The 19,543-nt window shown below is 42.7% G+C and overlaps 1 protein-coding gene across 1 annotated transcript in view; it reads right to left on the bottom strand.

Moving 5' to 3' along the window:
- celsr1a (cadherin EGF LAG seven-pass G-type receptor 1a) overlaps positions 1 to 19,543 on the bottom strand; it is a gene marked incomplete at its 3' end in the record, with an annotated part of 97,647 nt that overhangs the window by 30,766 nt on the left and 47,338 nt on the right. Inside the window, exons 5-7 of the mRNA XM_083999879.1 lie at positions 18,132 to 18,247; positions 16,226 to 16,314; positions 9,345 to 9,425 (exon numbers count right to left, since the gene is read on the bottom strand). Coding sequence (XP_083856005.1) covers positions 9,345 to 9,425; positions 16,226 to 16,314; positions 18,132 to 18,247 — 286 coding nt within the window. The remainder of the gene's footprint in view (positions 1 to 9,344; positions 9,426 to 16,225; positions 16,315 to 18,131; positions 18,248 to 19,543) is intronic.

Raw genomic sequence — 19,543 nt, 5'->3', positions numbered from 1 at the left:
CCCACAGGGAGTTGCATTGTAGTTTGTCGCTGCCACTCCCATCCTCATGCCCTGTTTCCACTGATTCCACAGAAAAACACTTTCACACTCTCCATGAAGACAAACAGGACCTCTGATACTTCTGCTGTTTTCGTTCTCTGCCACTTCTAAGCTCACTTTCTTAACATTTTCTTTAAAAAAAAGAAGAGTGAATGACCAAGCTGTGAAACTTCTAAAATCTCTAAAAATGTACATTTACATAAAACATTCTTTGCTGCTGTTTTACATAACATCTCTACCCCTACCTAACTACCTCTACCTGTTTTAAAATGATAATATTCTGTAATTTAAAAAAATATGATTGAAAATGTATTGTGTCAGGATTCATCATTTCTGGTCGAATGTTTCCTTTTTTCCTTTCTAGAGTCACTAACATGGACCAGTCTGTGCACCTTGTATCTGGACCATACATCAAACAAGCTGCAGGGAAACCACACCCGTCTTCACAGGTACCTGCAGGTGCCTACTTGTGTAAAACCAACCCACTGTCCAGCCCCATCCATCACCATAGTAACCTGAGGCGGCCCACGCGTGAACCAGTAAACTCATGTCGGGGCCTCCCTGCGTTGGCTCGCGCACCGTAACTCAAAGAAGAAAACGAAGGGACGGTGTGTTTGAAAAACTTCAAGTGTCATGATTTATTATCATGTGGTTATGTAACATTGATTCTATTTCCTGGAACCACGTGGACTGCACTTCAGGAAATGTGTGTCATAGCTGCACTCAGGTGGGGGAATTGCAATAAATGAGACATGTATATGGTGAAACCAAAGAGGAATTTCCACTCTGTGGATAATAAAGTTTTTGAAATTGAAATTGAAATTGAAATAAATACTATGTACTCAGCAGGTTTGGATATTCACACAGACTCAAGGACAAAAGTGTGATTAAACACATCCCTGGTAATTAGGATGTCCTTATGCATTACCCTGCTGTGAAATATGCATGGCTGAATGTCCCTGTGGGCAACCATGTGGAGGAACAAAAAAAAGTCTGGTCTAGCTTTGTTCAGAAAGCAGCAGAGCCTGTGGCTTGAAGCTGGAGAAAATGTTGGCACTGAGCAGCCAGCAGCAGGACTACAATGAAGAGCTGAACACAAACTCCCAAAATGGTCAAAGAACGAGAATGATGGTGAAGGAAAAGACACTAAAAAGTAGAGGAGTTTGATTTGACCAGACACTATGAAGGTGTGACATTAAAACTATCCCAGAGGAAATATTTGCTTATCCCCCTTTTTTTCTCGCTCTCTTAATTAAGGCAAGACATACATGTATGGTGCTGAATTATTCTCTACAATAACATCATAGAAATATGGGTAAAGTCGAACAATGAACTCCAAATTACTTTTCAAAAACTAGCATGCGAATGAAAATGAGAGGGAAAGTGTGATAACTGCATAAAGGCTCCTCCACCGCTACAAAAGGCAGATGAAAGACTCTTCATGTGAATCCGAAGTCACACTGATCACAATCTTATCGTTGCTTTAGAATTCAGTCAAGCGAACGAGGGATGAGATAAAGACAGAGGAAGCCGGGAAGCAAAACACGGTGAGGGAGAAAGAGCTTCCCACATGTCACACATAATGGACCCACAGCACAACATCTCAGGGGCTGCAGCTGTTACATGTGCTGATGTGATGATGTACACTATATGTGTCACTACGTGCATTTAGTGTGTGAAATATGTCTGGGATATAGGAGCAATACTGCAGCTGTTACTCAAGCTCATGCTTTTTATAGTTTATTATTATTTTAATTCCATCATGCATACAACCAGGCCCAGACTGCAACTAATTCATATAACCCTAATCTACATTGCTGTCTAAACAACACTACAAAGGAAGTAACTTGTAATGGAAGAAGAAAAAATGTAAGAAGCATTAGATGCATAAAACTAAGAAAAACTTAATAGATGACCTATCTTTTTTTCTAAGTTGTTCTTTACACTTAAATGACCATAGAAAGTAGAACATGTAAACAACAAGTAGAAAACAGCTGTAGAGGGTGAAAACTAAAACTGGACGTGGATGAGACGTCTTGTTGTCTTAATGAAGAAGAAGCCAAACTATAAAGACTCAAAGACATTTTTCTCATGTCTGCTCGCTTTCTTCTAAGAATAACTACAAACTACATTAACACTTAAAACGCTTTAAAAGTGTTTGTGAATTCAAATCCGTCCTTACGTCAAACCACTTCAGTGTATTTTAGTCCTAGCCAGTTTAGAAAGCCCTCGTGATTGAATCATCTCACTCAGGACTCTCTCTAATTCCACATAAGATGAATTCTTAGTTTCTTTGTAAACGTCTCTTCACTCCTGACCCCTGGGTGTCATGTCGCTACTTCTCACTGAGGTGAAAACAGGTCTAATGAAGACCAGTACCACTGTATATAGTTTCAGGCTTCTCTCTGACCCCTCATTTGAGAGTGCACTTGGCCCCTCACTTTGGGGGCCCCATGAGAGTCTCTCATTCACCCTCCACCTCCACTCTGAGCTGCTGAAGATTCCCTCTCTCTAAGGTGTCGTCTCCAGGGGCGATAGGCTTGCTGCAGCCATGGTAACGCACTTGATCCCCACAGCTAGCCACAAAGGCGAGAAAGGGAGAGGACACGAGCGGGTGGGAAAGTGCACGCACACACACACAAGGACACACACAAGGAAAAAACCCCTTTCACATACACATGAAGTAAAACACCTAAAATTCTGCCAACTGTTCTCAAAACACCCACTCTTTTTCTGAACCCAGACGCAGGACAAAGACCCACCCAAACACACACACCCCATCTCTTTCCCACCAACACAGACACACACTGACACCTCTCTTACCAGCGGGCTGCCTGTCAAACACCACATGACAACTCAATCAGCCCTGCAGCCAGGATGAAGATCTGGCTGCACAGATCCAGTTACACGCAAAAACACGGTTCGACATATTCGTCAAAAAACACCTTAACACTGTCAAAATGAGCAGCTAATGACCTGTGTGTGTGTGTGTGTGTGTGTGTGTGTGTGTGTGTGTGTGTGTGTGTGTGTGTGTGTGTGTGTGTGGAGGGTGGGATGGAGGGAATGTTCACTGGTGATTATGTGTTTGTGTGTGTGTTTTGGGAGTATGGGAAGGATGTCTGCAGAATGTGTTTGAGCATGTGTGTTGAGTGAGTAAGCATCGTGTGTGTGTGTGTGTGTGTGTGTGTGTGTGTGTGTGTGTGTGTGTGTGAGGCAGGAAGCGGCTACCAGAGCTGCAGACAGCCAGGGAGTTCATTTTGATAATAAAGGAAAACGGAGCGCGCTGTCCTGTATTTGATTTGGGCTGGCCTGAGGAAATGCCATTGTTTCTGTTTCTCCTGGATGAGAATGAAACTTGATGGACTTTTGAAAATGTGATATCTCTTGATGCTTTAAGCTGTGTGTGTGTGTGTGTGTTTTTGGCTCTGTCATGCACAGGCTAGTGTGTCCCATCCTCCCTCTGGCAGCAACAACCTGTGTCATGTCCACATTACCTCACCTACCCTCTGGCTATGTAAACCTAGAAGAGTGAATTATTCAAACACACACACACACACACACACACACACACACACACACACACACACACACACACACACACACACACACACACACACACACACACACACACACACACACACACACACACACACACACACACACACACACACACACACACAGGGCTACGATGTCCCATGTTGAAGCCGTCATGCCACATGTGTCACGTCATCACACGTCTGTCTGTCAGTGTAACAGATGGACGGCGGCCATTGTTGCTGTGTAGCTTTCAAGCAGCAAAAGAAATGTGCAGACGACACAACAAGTGAGGAGAGTGTAACTGAATCCCGTTGGGAACAACTTCAGAAAGTCCATCTACAACTCCACTAACATGGACACCTGCACATATACACTGACATCAATGGTATTACCTTCTGATTGATACCTTCACCCATTTGTTTGAGCACATCTTACAGGCAGCTTTGGTCTCTGGTCAGTTTTTTCTTCCTTATTGTAGATCAGATTTACTTACAATTTGTTTTGATTTTAAACCAGAAGTTTTTTTTATTCTGATGAAACTTTTTTAGCATGTTGATGTGACTTTAATGTGATTTCTGAGATCATTCATTCCATCAGCTGTTAAATATCTTAATCAGCTGTAAATTACTGATGCCATCTATGTGTTAATTGTATTTCTGTATTCATACTATTTTCACTGTTCTTTAGTGTTTTTATGTGTTTGAGGCTGCTGTAAACCCCACTGCCCCTCTGGGACAATAAATATGTAAATACAACTTAATTCAATAATCCACAGTCTGAAACTATAGAACTGTGAATTTGAAGGATTTCCTCTGTAAACATATAAACCTGACTATTTAGTGTGTTATATGTAGTTTTTCTTTAAGATAAAGAAAGAGCCAATGAGTAAAAACAGCAGGTTGTGGGTTTTCCATGCTCTCAATGCTAAACTAGGCTAATCCCCTCCTGGCTCTATACCTTCATATTTAGTTTACAGATAAAACAGTGGTATCACTTCTCTCATCTACCTCTTGGCATAAGTGCCTCTACAGTGACCATCTCACCATTATGTTAACAGCTCTGAGGAGCTCCAGGAATGATGTTAATGTTTGGCAGGAAAAGCTGGGCCTGATAGGAATCGCATAAGAGATGAACGATATACATAAGTGGGACAAGATAAGAGAGAAGGATGAGGAGACGGAGAGGCGAAGCAAGAAAGGAGGGAGATACATTAGCGTCAGAAGTTGAGAGTGGGTATAAACTAGATGGACTCCATCTCTCTCCCTCCACTTCCTACACAGCAGTTTATCTCCTCTTCTCTCTTCTCCCCAAAATTCCTCTGCCTGCCTCTCTCAGCGTTAACAGGAGATTTTTAGGTCATGCTAGGTGAGCTGTGTGAAATTTCCTCCTTTGTGACACACACACACACACACAGAGACACACACAGACACACACACACACACACAGAGACACACACAGACACACACACACACACACACACACACACAGAGACACACACAGACACACACACACACACACAGAGACACACACAGACACACACACACACACAGACACACACACACACACACACACACACACACACACACACACACACACACACACACACACACACACACACACACACACACACACACACACACACACACACACACACACACACACACACACTCCCACGCATCACAGAAGAGTGGGGAAGGAATGTAAAAATGGGAGAGGGTGAGGAGAAATAGATAGACATGACACAGAGATAGGGATGTAGTGAGTTAGCTGGTCGTGTATGAGGGCGGTCTGTGGTGTCAGATTTATCAGATTTATCTTCATACCTCGATGACACAGCGCTGCACACTCGCACACACACCTGCATATAAAGGTTCAACCTATGTGTGTGTTAAAGACTGAAAACTTTTCAGATCTCGTTGACACTGCTCATTTTGAGAACACACTAATAACTAGCTACTGTATCTGTTAAAATGTCTTTGTTGGGAGTTATATTGTTGGATGTTGCTTCAGTTCTACCTGCAGCTATAAGACGAACAACACTTAATTGATCTTAATTGACAGTTGCTTGTTCCATAAAGCTTAACCATTGTATGCACCCCCCCCCCCCCAAGCTGACCGGCTCTCCCTGCAGTTCCTTTATGAAGGCCCAGCCCGCCCACCAGTAGCTGCCTTCATCAGCTCTTGTTTACTGACCTATTCCATTTCCATGTTTTTCCATATTCCATGTTGTTAACTGTTTTCTTGTCTGTAACAACATCTATTGTACGTCTGCCTGTTCTGGGTGGGGGATCCCTCCCCTGTTGCTCACCCTGAGGTGTCTCCCTTTTTTTTCTTGGGAGTTTTTCCTCAGTGGATGTGAGGGTCAGAGGTCAGAGGATGCTGTTATGATGCTGTGTAAAGCCCTTTGAGACAAACTGTTTGTAAAAATGGGCTATACAAATAAAATTGCCTTGCCTAACAAGTAAAAAAGAATCTACTGTTTGGTCAAACAAGTCGGAGCTCACCTACAGTGAAGGCAGTTGTAGTACTGGTTTCCCAGGCAACTAGCCCCCAGAGTTTGAGGACAGTTTATCTTGTTAGCCTGGAGATATGTATAAAGAGCAGCTGGGCTTTGAAGTGACACTGAGTACGTATGAAGTGTAAAGACGAGGGGGCTCTGGTCAACAGACTCTCCATACATGACCATAAAAGTTGCTCCTCCCTATATTTGAATTAAACAGCAAGCCTACTGGACCCTCATTGTCATGGTAACAAAGATAAACACGCAGTTGATGTTGTGGATTGTCGCACTTTGATCTGGTTCAAGAAAAGATCACACACCTTGTCCCAGTGCAGGGCTATCATAATGAAGTAAGTGCTCATGTGAATGTATAAGGGATCTATCTCATAGTAAAACGTCTACTCACAGAACCAGCGTTACTCATGTAACCTGAGGATTGTACTCAGTAATGTTCATTATCTTCTACTTCGACCTGCAAATACTACATTTAGTTGCCTATTTATTCTATATGATGAAATGTCTTCTTCTTACAATAAAATAATATTTCACATTCACATCAATTATCAATCATGATATGTATTTAACAGGCCCATATTACATGATATATTTTGTCCTATATCCATAATACATACTGACATTTGTGGTGCAGGCACATTTCATGCCAAACAATGAGCAAACTAGATTCTTAATCATGATAAGTATGTTTATTATATTATAAATAAATGAAAATACACACACACACACACACACACACACACACACACACACACACACACACACACACACACACACACACACACACACACACACACACACACACACACACACACACACACACACACACACACACAAACACACACACACACACACACACACACACACACACACACACACACACACACACACACACACACACACACACACACACACACACACACACACACACACACACACACACACACACACACACATACACACAAACACATATAAAAGATACACCTGTAGATCAGAGTGGCTGTAGACCACTAAAAAGCCGAGAGCCTGCACCAGGTGGAGCAGTTTGCTGTTCATGATACTATCCCGCTATTATTTTTGTTAATTCTCTCATTAACGCTGAGCAAACAGTACAATCCAAATAAAGATCCCTCAAACTAAGTTAGACTTGAAACAGCAGCATGTCAGCCCTGCCACGGTTTCCATTCACACTCATTACAGCAGCCGTCGTTGAACATTTCTGAGGATCCCTAATCCTCTTTGACAGAATCGGTACTTCAGCTCTCTGCTGCCAAGGAAAACACAATCAGTGCTTAATGGGTGTCGACCGACCAACTGACTGACAGACCTACCTGTGTGTCAGTCTGTCTGTCTACCTGCCAGAGCTCAGATATGTTCATTTCACCTGAACAAACCTGAATGGGAGCTGACAGATGAGCCAGAAGTGCGTTACTGCGTCATTTTTTATTTGATATAAGTAAGCTCCTCAGGCCTGACGAAGAAGCGAAGCAGACAAAGATGTGGAGGAGGACAGTGATATAGCTACATGTGAAGATAACAAGAATATTTGTATAAGCTTTCACATAAAAGCCAAAAAAGATGCACCAGCGATGCAATGACGTAATTCAGTGAGAGAAAACCTTGATCCCCTTCTCTAAGCTGTCCTCCCTGCCTCGCCAGCGTAATCCACCCATACCTCTAACCTGTCTGGATACTGTATACATGACAAATGTGTGCAGCCTACAACTGGACGTGCTGAGTTCAGGAAGTAAAGTCAGGTGAGTGTAATCCAGAGATGTATTCACACAGCACAAGAACAGATCTGGATCGAGCTGTGTGTTGATGTTATGCCACCTGCATGTAAGACCTGAGCATGCAACACCAGGCTGACCCAGGTAACATAGTGTTATGGCCGATAGGGGTTCGGCCTTGTGTGTGTCTGTCTCTCTCCCTTCTCCTCCACAGCTCCGCCCAGGCCTCAATCAGCCAAACGAGGCTCACCTGGTCCACTGAGTTAAGAACCCTGCAGCTGACACCAGAGAGGGGGGGCAGTGCTGGGGACTGCTGGGCTTGCCTGCCTCCCATCATGGCTTTTTGTTTTAGTTTGTCTACTTGGTTGTATCTGTATATTTTGTATTAAATCTCTTTTAGTTAAGTTAGTGCTTTGTCTTTGTATTTTGGGTCATTGTTGGGTCCCTTGTTATGCCCCTCTGGGCCAACAAAGTACTGGGGCGTAACACATAGATACACATGCATTACGTCGCACTCTCCGCTGATCGACACACGACAGTAATAAGCAAACATTTTTGCCACTTCACAAAAAAACAGCTAACTTCACCCAGACATCAGAAACAGACAGAAGAAAGCCAAGTTACTAGGTCCACAAAATGTCCACAGCCAAACCAAAACCAGAGAAGCAGCAAAACCCACTAGAGTCCTGTCAACAGCCGAGACCAGACCAGAGCTACCACCCTATTGTTAAAGGGATAGTTCAACATTTAGGCAAATTGGCCCATTGCCATACTCCCTATAGTCATAGCAGTAGGTTCGTTACCTTTAATTGTCGGTGCTATTTTTAGAACGGTGGAGCAGAGCCGCGAGCTGCTCAGAGCTACACTACAGAGGCTAATGGGATTTCTTGGTTTCCCTCATCAAACTCATCAAATACACAATCCAACAACTCCAAAACGCTCTGGTGGACAAGTTGTTAGCTGCACATTCACCACACTATGAGATAATAACACAACGTTACCAGATGGAGTTGTTTTAGAGGTAAATTCATGCAAAACCGCTGATGTGCGTTCCCGTCGGGGACAGTTTTTCATCAAGCAGTCTCTATATTTACCTCTAAAACAACTCTGTCTGGTAACGTTGTGTTATTATCTCATAGCGTGGTGAATGTGCAGGTCACAACTTGTCCACCAGAGCGTTGTGGAGTTGTTGGATTGTGTATTTGATGAGTTTGATGAGGGAAACCAAGAAATCCCATCAGCCTCCGTAGTGTAGCTCTGAGCAGCTCACGGCTCTGCTCCGCCGCTCTAAAAAATAGCTCGCACTGACAATTAAAGGTAACGAACCTATACTCCTAAAACTATAGGGATTATGGCAATGGGCCAATATGCCAAAATGTTGAACTATCCCTTTAACCTGTTACCTATCTGTAAAGTAGAGTTAGTCCAGCAGCAGACTGTACTAGAAGCAGAGCAGGGACTAAATGAGACCCTGGGAGGAAAAAGCCACCAGTGGGGACTATAGGCTAGAGGTCAGAGGTTACCTCCTTCTGATTGAGCTCCAGCCAGGCAGTATAGAGCGGGAGCCGCAGAGCCCCGCTGGAGTCCACCAGACTCCCCCCTTCCTGGGAGAGAGACACCGTGAGAGAGAGGGACACCGCGTTAGACCTGCAGCCCACAAACCCAAAGCCACGTCACTTGCATCCACCATGTGCATTGAAGTGTGTCGCTCCAGTGTTCGCACCCATCAATGCACAGCGTGACAGCAGAAAATAATAAAGACAAATATTATTGTGTGTGCCCACCCTGCGTGTGTGTGCGCGCACAAAGGCATGCGTGCCGAAGTGTCTGTGTCTGCTGGCAGCCGGTTTGCCAACAATAACGACATCCATAACAAAACATAATTCCTCCGTGCCCACTTCAAAAGCGCCCCCACCGACGGCCTCGCACACAATAGGCCACAACTCATGAGCTGCTGCCTTTGGGCGAGGGGGCCTGTGGCAGATTTATGTCACACTGTGAAATACCACAGATACGTGAAGAGCAGGTGAAATTTACAGCTCCAAAACCAGCTTCCTTGTTTTTCTCCAAAAGACAGCTTCACCACAAAGCATGTTTGCATGCTGCAGTATTGAATTACAGTCAATATGTCTGAGCAATGTAAACTCCTGAAAATGTATTTTCTGAAAGGCAGAACACGTGAACTCTGTCTAAAAGACATTAATATTACGCTTTATAATGAATGAAACGGTATTTCCTTGTATTTAAAAGCAACATGTGTGTTTATATGTGATGATAACCTTAACTGTTTGAGGTCTGTGGAGAACAAAGACTAGCGAGGCCTCTTCCTATAAAAACACACCCTGCAGAGTCTGGGCCTTCACCTCAAAAACTAACTACTTAACCTTTGTAAAAAGCACTTAGCAGAGAAAATACCCACGTCTGTGTCTGTGCAGAAACACATGATGTTGCAGTCCCTTAACACACACACACACACAGTGTATGTGGTCATGCCTGTTGCCATGACACAGTCAAACACCTAAGAAGGCATGAGTCTGTCCCTCTAAGTCATTGCAGCCACCCAGGCAAGACACATGTGGCTGAGACTATTAGCAGTAAAACTTAAACACAAGAAGATAAAGGACAACACAAAAAACACTTACAGGCTCTCAGCATGTGTGTGTCTGTGTGTGTGTGTGACTGTATATCAGCTCATCCTGGAAACCCAATAAACCTTGAAACATCAACAAAGAGAGCAGAGAGAGCAGAGACAGACGCATAAGGACGAAGGCGGTAGCTGTTACTGAGGTCGCTGTTCAAAGCTGAAACAAAGCTACATTTATAGGTTTATAATCAAGTAATATGAACTGGACTTTATATTTATCAAGTCTTTGCTCTAGATTGTACTCCTTATATTTGCATCTGTGAACAATACTGGTTTAGAATGAATGAAAATGTTAAAGGTGTAATGCTGACAGATGTTAAAGCAGAAGTAAGCGATCCGGTGGTTTTGGCTAACTTCCTGTCAGCAGATGGAGTTAGCAGTCCCTGCCCTTGTCCCTACGTCACCACATTCACGCGCATCCCTTGGCTGCACACACAGAGAGGACCGCCCCTTTATGCCGTTCTCTCTCCTCATTGGATAAAGGTTGTAGGATACAAGGAAAGTTTTCTCCTGGGCTTACAGCAGAGCAGAGTGACTGACAGACCCGTGTTTCAGACCAAACACTCTATAGAAGTGATTGCTGTCGGAAGATAGAACTATTTAAGACTTGTATTAACACAAACATTCAGCTTACTTCTGCTTTAACTGTGTGGAGCTGAGGGGAACAGCACAGCAGAGTGATACTAGGTTTGTCATGTGTTTACATTTATACATTACAAACTGGTCAGATTGATTATAGCCCCATTGATGGTAGACATGATGGTGACTCCATCCACCTTTAAATCATCCAAAAGGCAGCTTCATGTCTGAACTAACAGTCCATTTGTTGAGAGACAGACAACCCTAAAGTCAGTGGGTGGGGCATGTAAAGGGTTAAGTTGGACTTGTCACAGAGCACAAACAGAATGGATATTTGAAGCAATAGCACCTCAGTGGCATCTTAAAGTCAAAGTCAAGTTTTTTTTTGTTTTTTTTTAACCACTTCCATACACATTGAAACTTAAACAGGCCCTGTCCTTCTTTGAGTTAACCCAACAGGTTTTAATACTGCTAAGTCATCGAGTTACGTCAAAAGTTTCAGCCCAGCAAGGATGGAGTGCAAAAATATACACAGTATATTAAAGAAAGTACCTCAAGCTATCCTGTGAAGTAATTTGCACCTACGCTCCGATGATTAAAGCCGTGCCATGTAAACAGCACCGGAGTGAGAGCGACCAGGGAACGGCGGAGGCAGAAAGAGTGAACTTTTGATACTTGTCCGTGATAAGAGTCAGCTAAGCCTCGTCTGGGAATGTTGTCTATACACAACTAGCTGCAAATATCACAGCCCATATTAGACAGTGTAACTCTATTAATATGTCTGGCATCGAGCCTGTGTGCAGCATTATGAAAAATACTGCAAACACACCGGCCTGTCACGTCTCAGGTCATGCTTTGCAAAATCTGAAATGCATGGAGGTTAATTATAGTTTATTTGTAGCTATGGTTTACAGTTAATTAGTGTAGCACTACTAAACATTCTGTCACACTTGGCTCATTTTTAAATGATAGCTGGTGAATCATGAGGGCAAATGTGATTAAGACTCCGCATGTTCCTTCTTGTTTAATGATATCTAGATAACTGTGTAGTCACAAAGTCACATTTCTGTCACCACTCTCTAAACTAAACTAAACTTTATGAAAAGTTACAAATGAGGCTTGGTCAGTTATGATGCTGCGAGCTCACAAGAAATAAGTAATAATAATTCACATATGACCATGAGGAATGGTCATCCAAAGAGTTTGGTTTGGTTTGACTGTGGGTGAGCCTGGATTATTGTGTATTCTGAATGATTAAAACAAAGTGTGTGATCTATTTGAAAGATTAATTTAAATCCAGGTTAAAAACATTTCTCTTTTTATGTGCTTACAGCTGAGCTAAACTTGATCTATTTTCTTTTCTCTCTCTACTTTTTTATTCTTCTTTGATCTTGCTTTTAACTCTATGTTTAATGTTTACTTTTTTTTCATAAAAAAAAAAAAGTTTGTTTTATGCTGTTTTATGCTGTTCTTTTAAAATGTTTTGTCTTTATGTAAAGCACATTGAGTTGCCTTGGTACGAAATGCGCCTTAATTAAAGCTGCCTTGCCTTACAAATGGAATCTCAAGTCCAATAAGCGGCTTTTTCCTGAGCTTTCAGTTGCGCTGTCTGGTCTTCATGAATGGGCAGGATTTGTTTCCAGGGTCAAAAATAGATATCTGTGTTCATTTAGAGTATGTCTTACAAGACAAAACCTTTTTTTTCAGATGGAACAGTTACACTGAGACAATGATTGTGGCTGTGATACAATTCAATAGAAGCACAATAAATCAGCTATTATTTGCCTGTTAGGCTTCAGTTTAACCTGATGTAATCTTTGCAGGTGGCTTGGCAGATACAATCACGATACAACCTGACATCCTGCACACTGTCCAGCTAAATGACATCATTTCCTGTAGTTAACACACATCAAAACACAAAAGCTCCTGCTGCTGCAGCAAGAATACCCATCTCTGTGCTTCATCTGTTTGTGTGTGTGTGTGTGTGTGTGTGTTTCCTGTTTAGGTCTGCCTTGGTGACACAGTTAACTGTCCTTGAGACTTTCCACTGAGGAATTTCAAAAATGTCCATTTCTATTGTGTAGCATCTCTAATAGTGGCACACAGACACACACTCAAAAACACACTCACACACACACACACACTCAAAGTAACTCTTTATTTGTCTGCCCCCCACAGATGCAAACACACGCACACACAGCTTTCCAACCGACCCAGATCATTGCAACAATGGCAAGTCCATGTCTGTTGTCATGCCAACCATCCCTTGACCCTTGACCTCTGTTTTTTAGCAGAGGCACCCTGGTTCTTCTGAAGAGAGGAGAAGAGGATTTAAAAGGGGGCACCCGTACAATCCTGCACAACTTCAACCGCCTCATCTTCTGACCCAATAAATCACCATCTGTGCGTGCTTACATATATGTGTGTGTGTGTGTGTGTGTGTGTGTATCGTGTGAGTCATCTGTTCAGACGGTTAAAAACAACTGGGGTTCATGTAAGAAGAACAACAATGGATTAGGTTGCACCAGTAAATCTATTGCTGGTTTGTGTGGTCTTAGTTAGTAGTAGTTGCATTCAAACAAGTGATTCACCTCTTTAAACTCTTTGTTTTCATTTAAAGACACGCAAATCTGAACTTAATTAATACTTTGTTGGAATATTAATGTGCTAAATTGTTATTTTATTATGAGCTTTGGTTGTTTGGGTTCATTTGTAAAATGCAATTTAAAATCTTCCTACTTTAAAATTCCCAGGTCAGGGTCAGATGCATTGCTGTTATTCTACGTCACATTTTACTGGGTGTAGGTATAGTACCAACTATTGTGTGTAAATACAACATTGTGTATTGCATTAGACGTGTTTAACTCTAAAACACTTCAGTATAGTATAAATACAGTATACTTAGTGTCAGTGGTTGCTGATTATAATGACCGAGACCCCTACAAAGGTCCCTGTGGAAAACTCTGGGATACATTGTTAATGTGTTTTCTTGACATGGATCTGGGTTACATCACTGTTAAAGAATTGGGCTCTGATCTTCTCTCCAGTCTCTGGGCTATGTGAGCAATGCCACCTCCAGACAAATGTGTGCATGTGAATGTAGGTGATCTTTCATGTACAGCAAAACACACATGTGCGCGGCCTCATTCACGTCCATACATTCACATGTCAACATGTCTAATCTATTGTGAGGACATTAGTGCTTTCTGCCATATACATTTCCAGTAATCCCTCCAGCCACTGATGTAGGATTAAATTACCATCAGTCAGTCCAACTTCTGACCATTCAACACGTGAAGAAAGGCTGACCCTGTGTCAGCGCCACAGCGGCCTTGGGCTAATTTAACGGAATGTGTCACTGGCTTTGCAAATCACTGGAGACTGACACTGGAGGAACGTACATACCTGTGTTTTACAGACTAACAGAACAAGGATACACTCATAAACCAGTGTAATACGTGTTTGTTTGTGCACGTACAGCTTGTATCTGCATGTCACAGCAGCAAAATGGAAGCCTATAGGATCAGTAAAGCTATGCAGATAAAAAAACAAAAAAAAGCAAACTGCACAGAAGTGGAACGGAGCAGAAAATCTGTTCAATCGTGGAAATTAAACTCTTGTTTCTGTGGAAACGTCTCTACAAACACAAGACAACCCATGAGGCAAACAAAACAAAGAGGTCTTCAGTGCCAACCGACTGTATCCTGCAAGTAATACCTGTGGTATTGAGGAGGCTACAGCAACGTTAACAAAGCTCTACAAGGTTTAAGCCATTGTCTCTAGTATCATAAAGGCAGTGCTGTTCAAAAGAGGGACATGCAGTGGAAGTATACCGCAAACAATAGACTGAGATGTGACCCCCCGCAGCTAACGCTACAGTACGCTAGCCTGGTTCATCACCTTTGATGAACACGTCCCTGTCAGGGCTACAAAGTACACTAGGGCTTCTATAGCTGGTGTAAACATGAAAGAGGCAAATGGAGTGTGAAATGTGAGATGGTGTCCATTGGAGGTTAGTGTCGGGCCAAGAAGAGGGGTACTCTTTTTAACAAGTTGCAAAACACAGACGCCGACGCCGCTGCTGAAATACGATGCTGGACGTCTTGGGTCAAACTAGTGACGTTACACCTTTCAACATCAGGTACATGAAGGAGGAGGCCGAGAGAGAAGAAAGGAGATGGGGAGAGGGAGAAAACAGAGAGATAGATGTCTTTTGTACAACACTGCACAGGTAGTATATTAGCTTTGAAGAGCACATGCATGTAGAGCTAGAGAGCCATATGGAAGATTCACTTCTCATTCAACTTTTATTCAGAAAAAAAATGGTCTTTTCTAGCAGACAAACTCATAGTTCCCAGGCATAATGTTGCTGTTTCTACAACCTGCAGATAATAAAAAGCCTGACTCTAAATTGCACTTTTATTACCAATCATACACTCAACAACCAGACACCATAACTACAGGATAATCATGTTCAAAAAGTCAGTGATATCTTATTTCCTCTCTGGTTTAATGTTATAAGAGCAATGCCTGCAGGCTCTGGAAGTTTGTTGGAAGATTACACCAACAACTGAGTGCAATGTAAGCCCTTCTGATATGATATTACAGCTGAAGTGGTTACATGAGCTAGGTTGTGAAATAATCGCTGCCTCTTTTTCTGCGATTGGACTTAGTGAAGAGGAAAGAGGACCAGCGTGGGAACAAACAACTTTCGACATTAGAGAGAAATCCTTTTTGTGATTGAGATTAAACTGTGATTGTACCATTACCGAAGTATGCATCGGCTGCATGTGAAGACAATCCACCTTTGACTCAGAAGCACGTACAGTATGTACTAAAGCAGTAGCTTGGTGAACTTCTGACCCATGAAGCTGAAACCAGAAGTTTTGGAGTGAACGTCACTAGTCAGCCCTTTGCAGTTTAAATTAATCTCCCGAATCAGTAGTCGAGGTCAACAACATCAGTAGCCTCAAAGAAAGCCACATATCAATATGCTTCACTCCCATAATATCACTGATAAATTTAGACTGGCCAATTACAAGCTTGACCTCCAATGGGCTGCACACTTGATGGAAAAATGCAATATTGGCAGCAGCAAAACTTTCCCCCCATCTAAATGTTTTAATCTAAGAAGTCAACTCAAGCAGAAGACTTTTGCATTTGGTTGAATAACTTTCTTACCTTGTTGTAGTAATGGAGCTGGACCGAGTGCCACTGGCCGTCGCTGACCCCGCCTGTGATGTAGGGAGACACCGTGGTCTTGGTCTCACCTGGGGGACAGGGACAGAAGGGAGGGAAGAGGAAGGAGAGAGAGAAGACGGCAGAGGGGAAAAGTTCAAGGTGGATGGGGCGTGAGAAAAGAGGAAAGAAAAGAAAGAAGTGAACAGTGAGTAAAATGTCAGTTCAATGATCAAACACAGCTGCTGTTTACAGTCTTCAGATTAACATCTTCACATTATTCATTTCAAACAACAGTGTGTAAGTGTTTCTGTGAGTGGGGTGGAGGCACGGTGAACATGTCTGCTGATAATTTACAACTTGTTTCACTCGTTAATTAGTTTTACTTTTGGAAGCAGTCAAGTGTTCAGCTGGGACACGTCTCTACATGTGTTGAAAAAAACCAACACAAGTGGAGAAGAGTCATGGGGTAAAGTCCAGAGAGGCTGGAGCTGCTTCCTTTATCTATTCAACTTTTCATAATTAAAATCTTTGAAACGTTAATTAGCCTTGCTTTGATTCCAATTATTGATATGTTGCTGTTAAAGAAAAAGTCTGTGTCCTAATTTGACACGCATAATGACACACACAGATACACACACACACACACACACACCGCAGTCATCAATCAACTGTTGGGAAAGCCAGTATTAGTCTGCAGTATCAATGGCTCTCAGTGAGAAGACTGTAGAGCACAAAGCAGCAGATTTACTGGGGTTTACTGTGTTTGTTAAAGGCAGCAGCAGCGTGGGCAGGAATCCACTCCTCTGGAAATCAGTAAGCTGCGCAGCGACTCCACAACTTGACACGAAATGTGTGTAAGTCTTTGTATGTCAGCGTTCGAAAAGTGTGCGAGGGTTAATGACCGACGGCTGCTGCACGTGAGACGCGGAACAGAAAGAGGACACAGTTTGTGTCTGGTAGATGATGACCTACTTCTCCCATTGGCCATTATTTCATTTGATGATTCATGTATTCAGCGTTTAGTCAGATTTCAGATCTGAAGCAGGGCACATGGACTTGGCCCGGTTCCCAAACAGGCTTCACCCAGCATAATCATATTGAAGTGGATTCCTCCCTGTTTGGTACCATGAGAAAGTAGAGCTACTCTGAAAACAGCAGCCACCACCTGTCTGTTTGATCTGCAGTCCATTTAGCACTGTTAACAGTGATGGTGGCTGTGTGTGTTTGACTGCGCTGGAGCTGCATCTGTGTGGGTATGCATGCGTGTGTGCATATTGAAGAGCGCGTACATGGTGTTTTTTTATACGAGCCTGTCAAAGACGAATTTCTGTCACTCGTGACAGACAATAAAGTTTATCTATCTATCTATCTATCTATCTATCTATCTATCTATCTATCTATCTATCTATCTATCTATCTATCTATCTATCTATCTATCTATCTATCTATCTATCTATCTATCTATCTAAAAACTGCTTTGATAAAAAGTTTTGTGTTCTGTAGGCTTTTTTTGTGTGTGTGTGTGTTGTGGAGGTGTTTTTTGGCCAGTTAAGTGTGTGTGCCATCATTAATCAGTCTGGCAGCTCCAGCTTTGAGGAAGCAGCTGCTTTTCAGAATAGTAACACACACACACCCATCCCTCCTACCTACATGCACAGAAACACACATGCTGTACATACACATACATAAGTGAACATGTTCTCATTCTCGCTCACACAAAAACACACACCCTTGTCAGAAGAAAGCACACGCTGATAAGAACTTTGTGAAAGTCCCTAAAGATAAACGTGCTCACCCCTGTGATTCTTGTTAATATCAGCTGCACTGTAAGTGGTCAACACACACACACACACACACACACACACACACACACACACACACACACACACACACGATGAGGCCTAACCTCCAGAGAAGGTGAGCTGAATCTGTTCATCGATGATCTCCAGGGCGATGAAATCATGTTTCTCATTAAACCTGCCATTGTAGAGAAGCAAAGCGTTCCTTTCTCTGGTAGCAAACCTGCAAAGACAAATGGGATTTAAAAAAAAAGTTTTTTATTAGGTACTTTATTTTGACTGTAGAAAAAACAGCATACACAACAATTAACCCAAAATTGAGGACACCCAATGTCATATCTTCTTCTACGGAAAAGATTGAGTGAATTCCAGCGATTCTGGCTCATGCTTCCTGTCACATGTCTAAGCACCTATCCAACTCAAACAGAGCGGGACTGAACGGTTGAAGGCCTTGTAGATAGCTTTACGATGAAAGGGGCCGAGGAGCTCTTGAGGAAAAAGGCACTTGGAAAGGAAAGGCAGGATGTGTAAAGCCGGTGAGCTGCAGGGGAGGAAACCGTTCCCCTGCCTTAGATGATGCAGGAGCGCGTCCCACGTGTGAGAACGTGGGGGGAAGGACCTGGTATCTGGGCTGGTACCTTCCCATGTGTTTGTTGTACTGGGGTACAGAGTTCACATGTGTAGCTGTTTGTGTGTTAAGCAGTGTAAGGTGAGGGCAGAGGAGTCAGCCGGCAGATGCCAGTGAGGCCAGCAGGGCAGGAAGTCAGGACGGCTGTAGCCAAACACCGATAAGGGAAACTCATCACACAGCCTTTCCTGTTTTCACCGTACTGCAAACCTTTCTCACCGTCATGCTGTCGGCAGACCCGCACCATCAAAATGATCTTACCTATTACTGGGAACCAAACAAGCGATAAATGTTTTTCTCAACATAATATTTTACTGAACGCGAGTCAAAAAAACCTGCTGAACCAGGATTTTTTTTTTAAATGTGAGAGGACAAGCACACCTCATAAAGTAGCACATTTAGGCAAAGTGTGTGTGCTGCCTTTGCTCTGATGTGAGTATGCATATTCCTATTGAAAGGAGGGAGCAGAGACACAATGGAAAAGTGTGCACATGTTTCGACACGCCCCGGTTGACACACTTTACCTCACTGAACTGTTTGTTTGTGCAGCTCCTCTCTAAATCACCATTATCACAGATTTACTGCTGAAACAGTCGGAAGTGGAGAGATGTGCAGTGTAGCAATCTCAGGTGGGTGAGGGGGAAAAAAATCCATATCCACACAATTTAGCAGCCAAGATTTTGTAAAAAAAAAAAAAAAAAAAAATGTATTCATCTGCATGCTAAAATCATAAAAACAAGTTTAGGCCATACCTACAGCCATTAAGTCCAAGGCCAATGTGCACATTACTAACGGACAGATAAATCAACTTATTCCAAGGTGCCATACTTTTTGAAAGCCAGTAACAGCTCCATGGGATTAAGATACAACAAGAGTCTTTAAAGAGGAGGA

This window comes from Trachurus trachurus (genome assembly GCF_905171665.1).
Source record: "Trachurus trachurus genome assembly, chromosome: 23".
Classification (NCBI taxonomy): domain Eukaryota; kingdom Metazoa; phylum Chordata; class Actinopteri; order Carangiformes; family Carangidae; genus Trachurus; species Trachurus trachurus.
The sequence above is the reverse complement of the archived record's forward strand: the minus strand, read 5'-3'. Positions and strand labels throughout refer to the sequence as shown.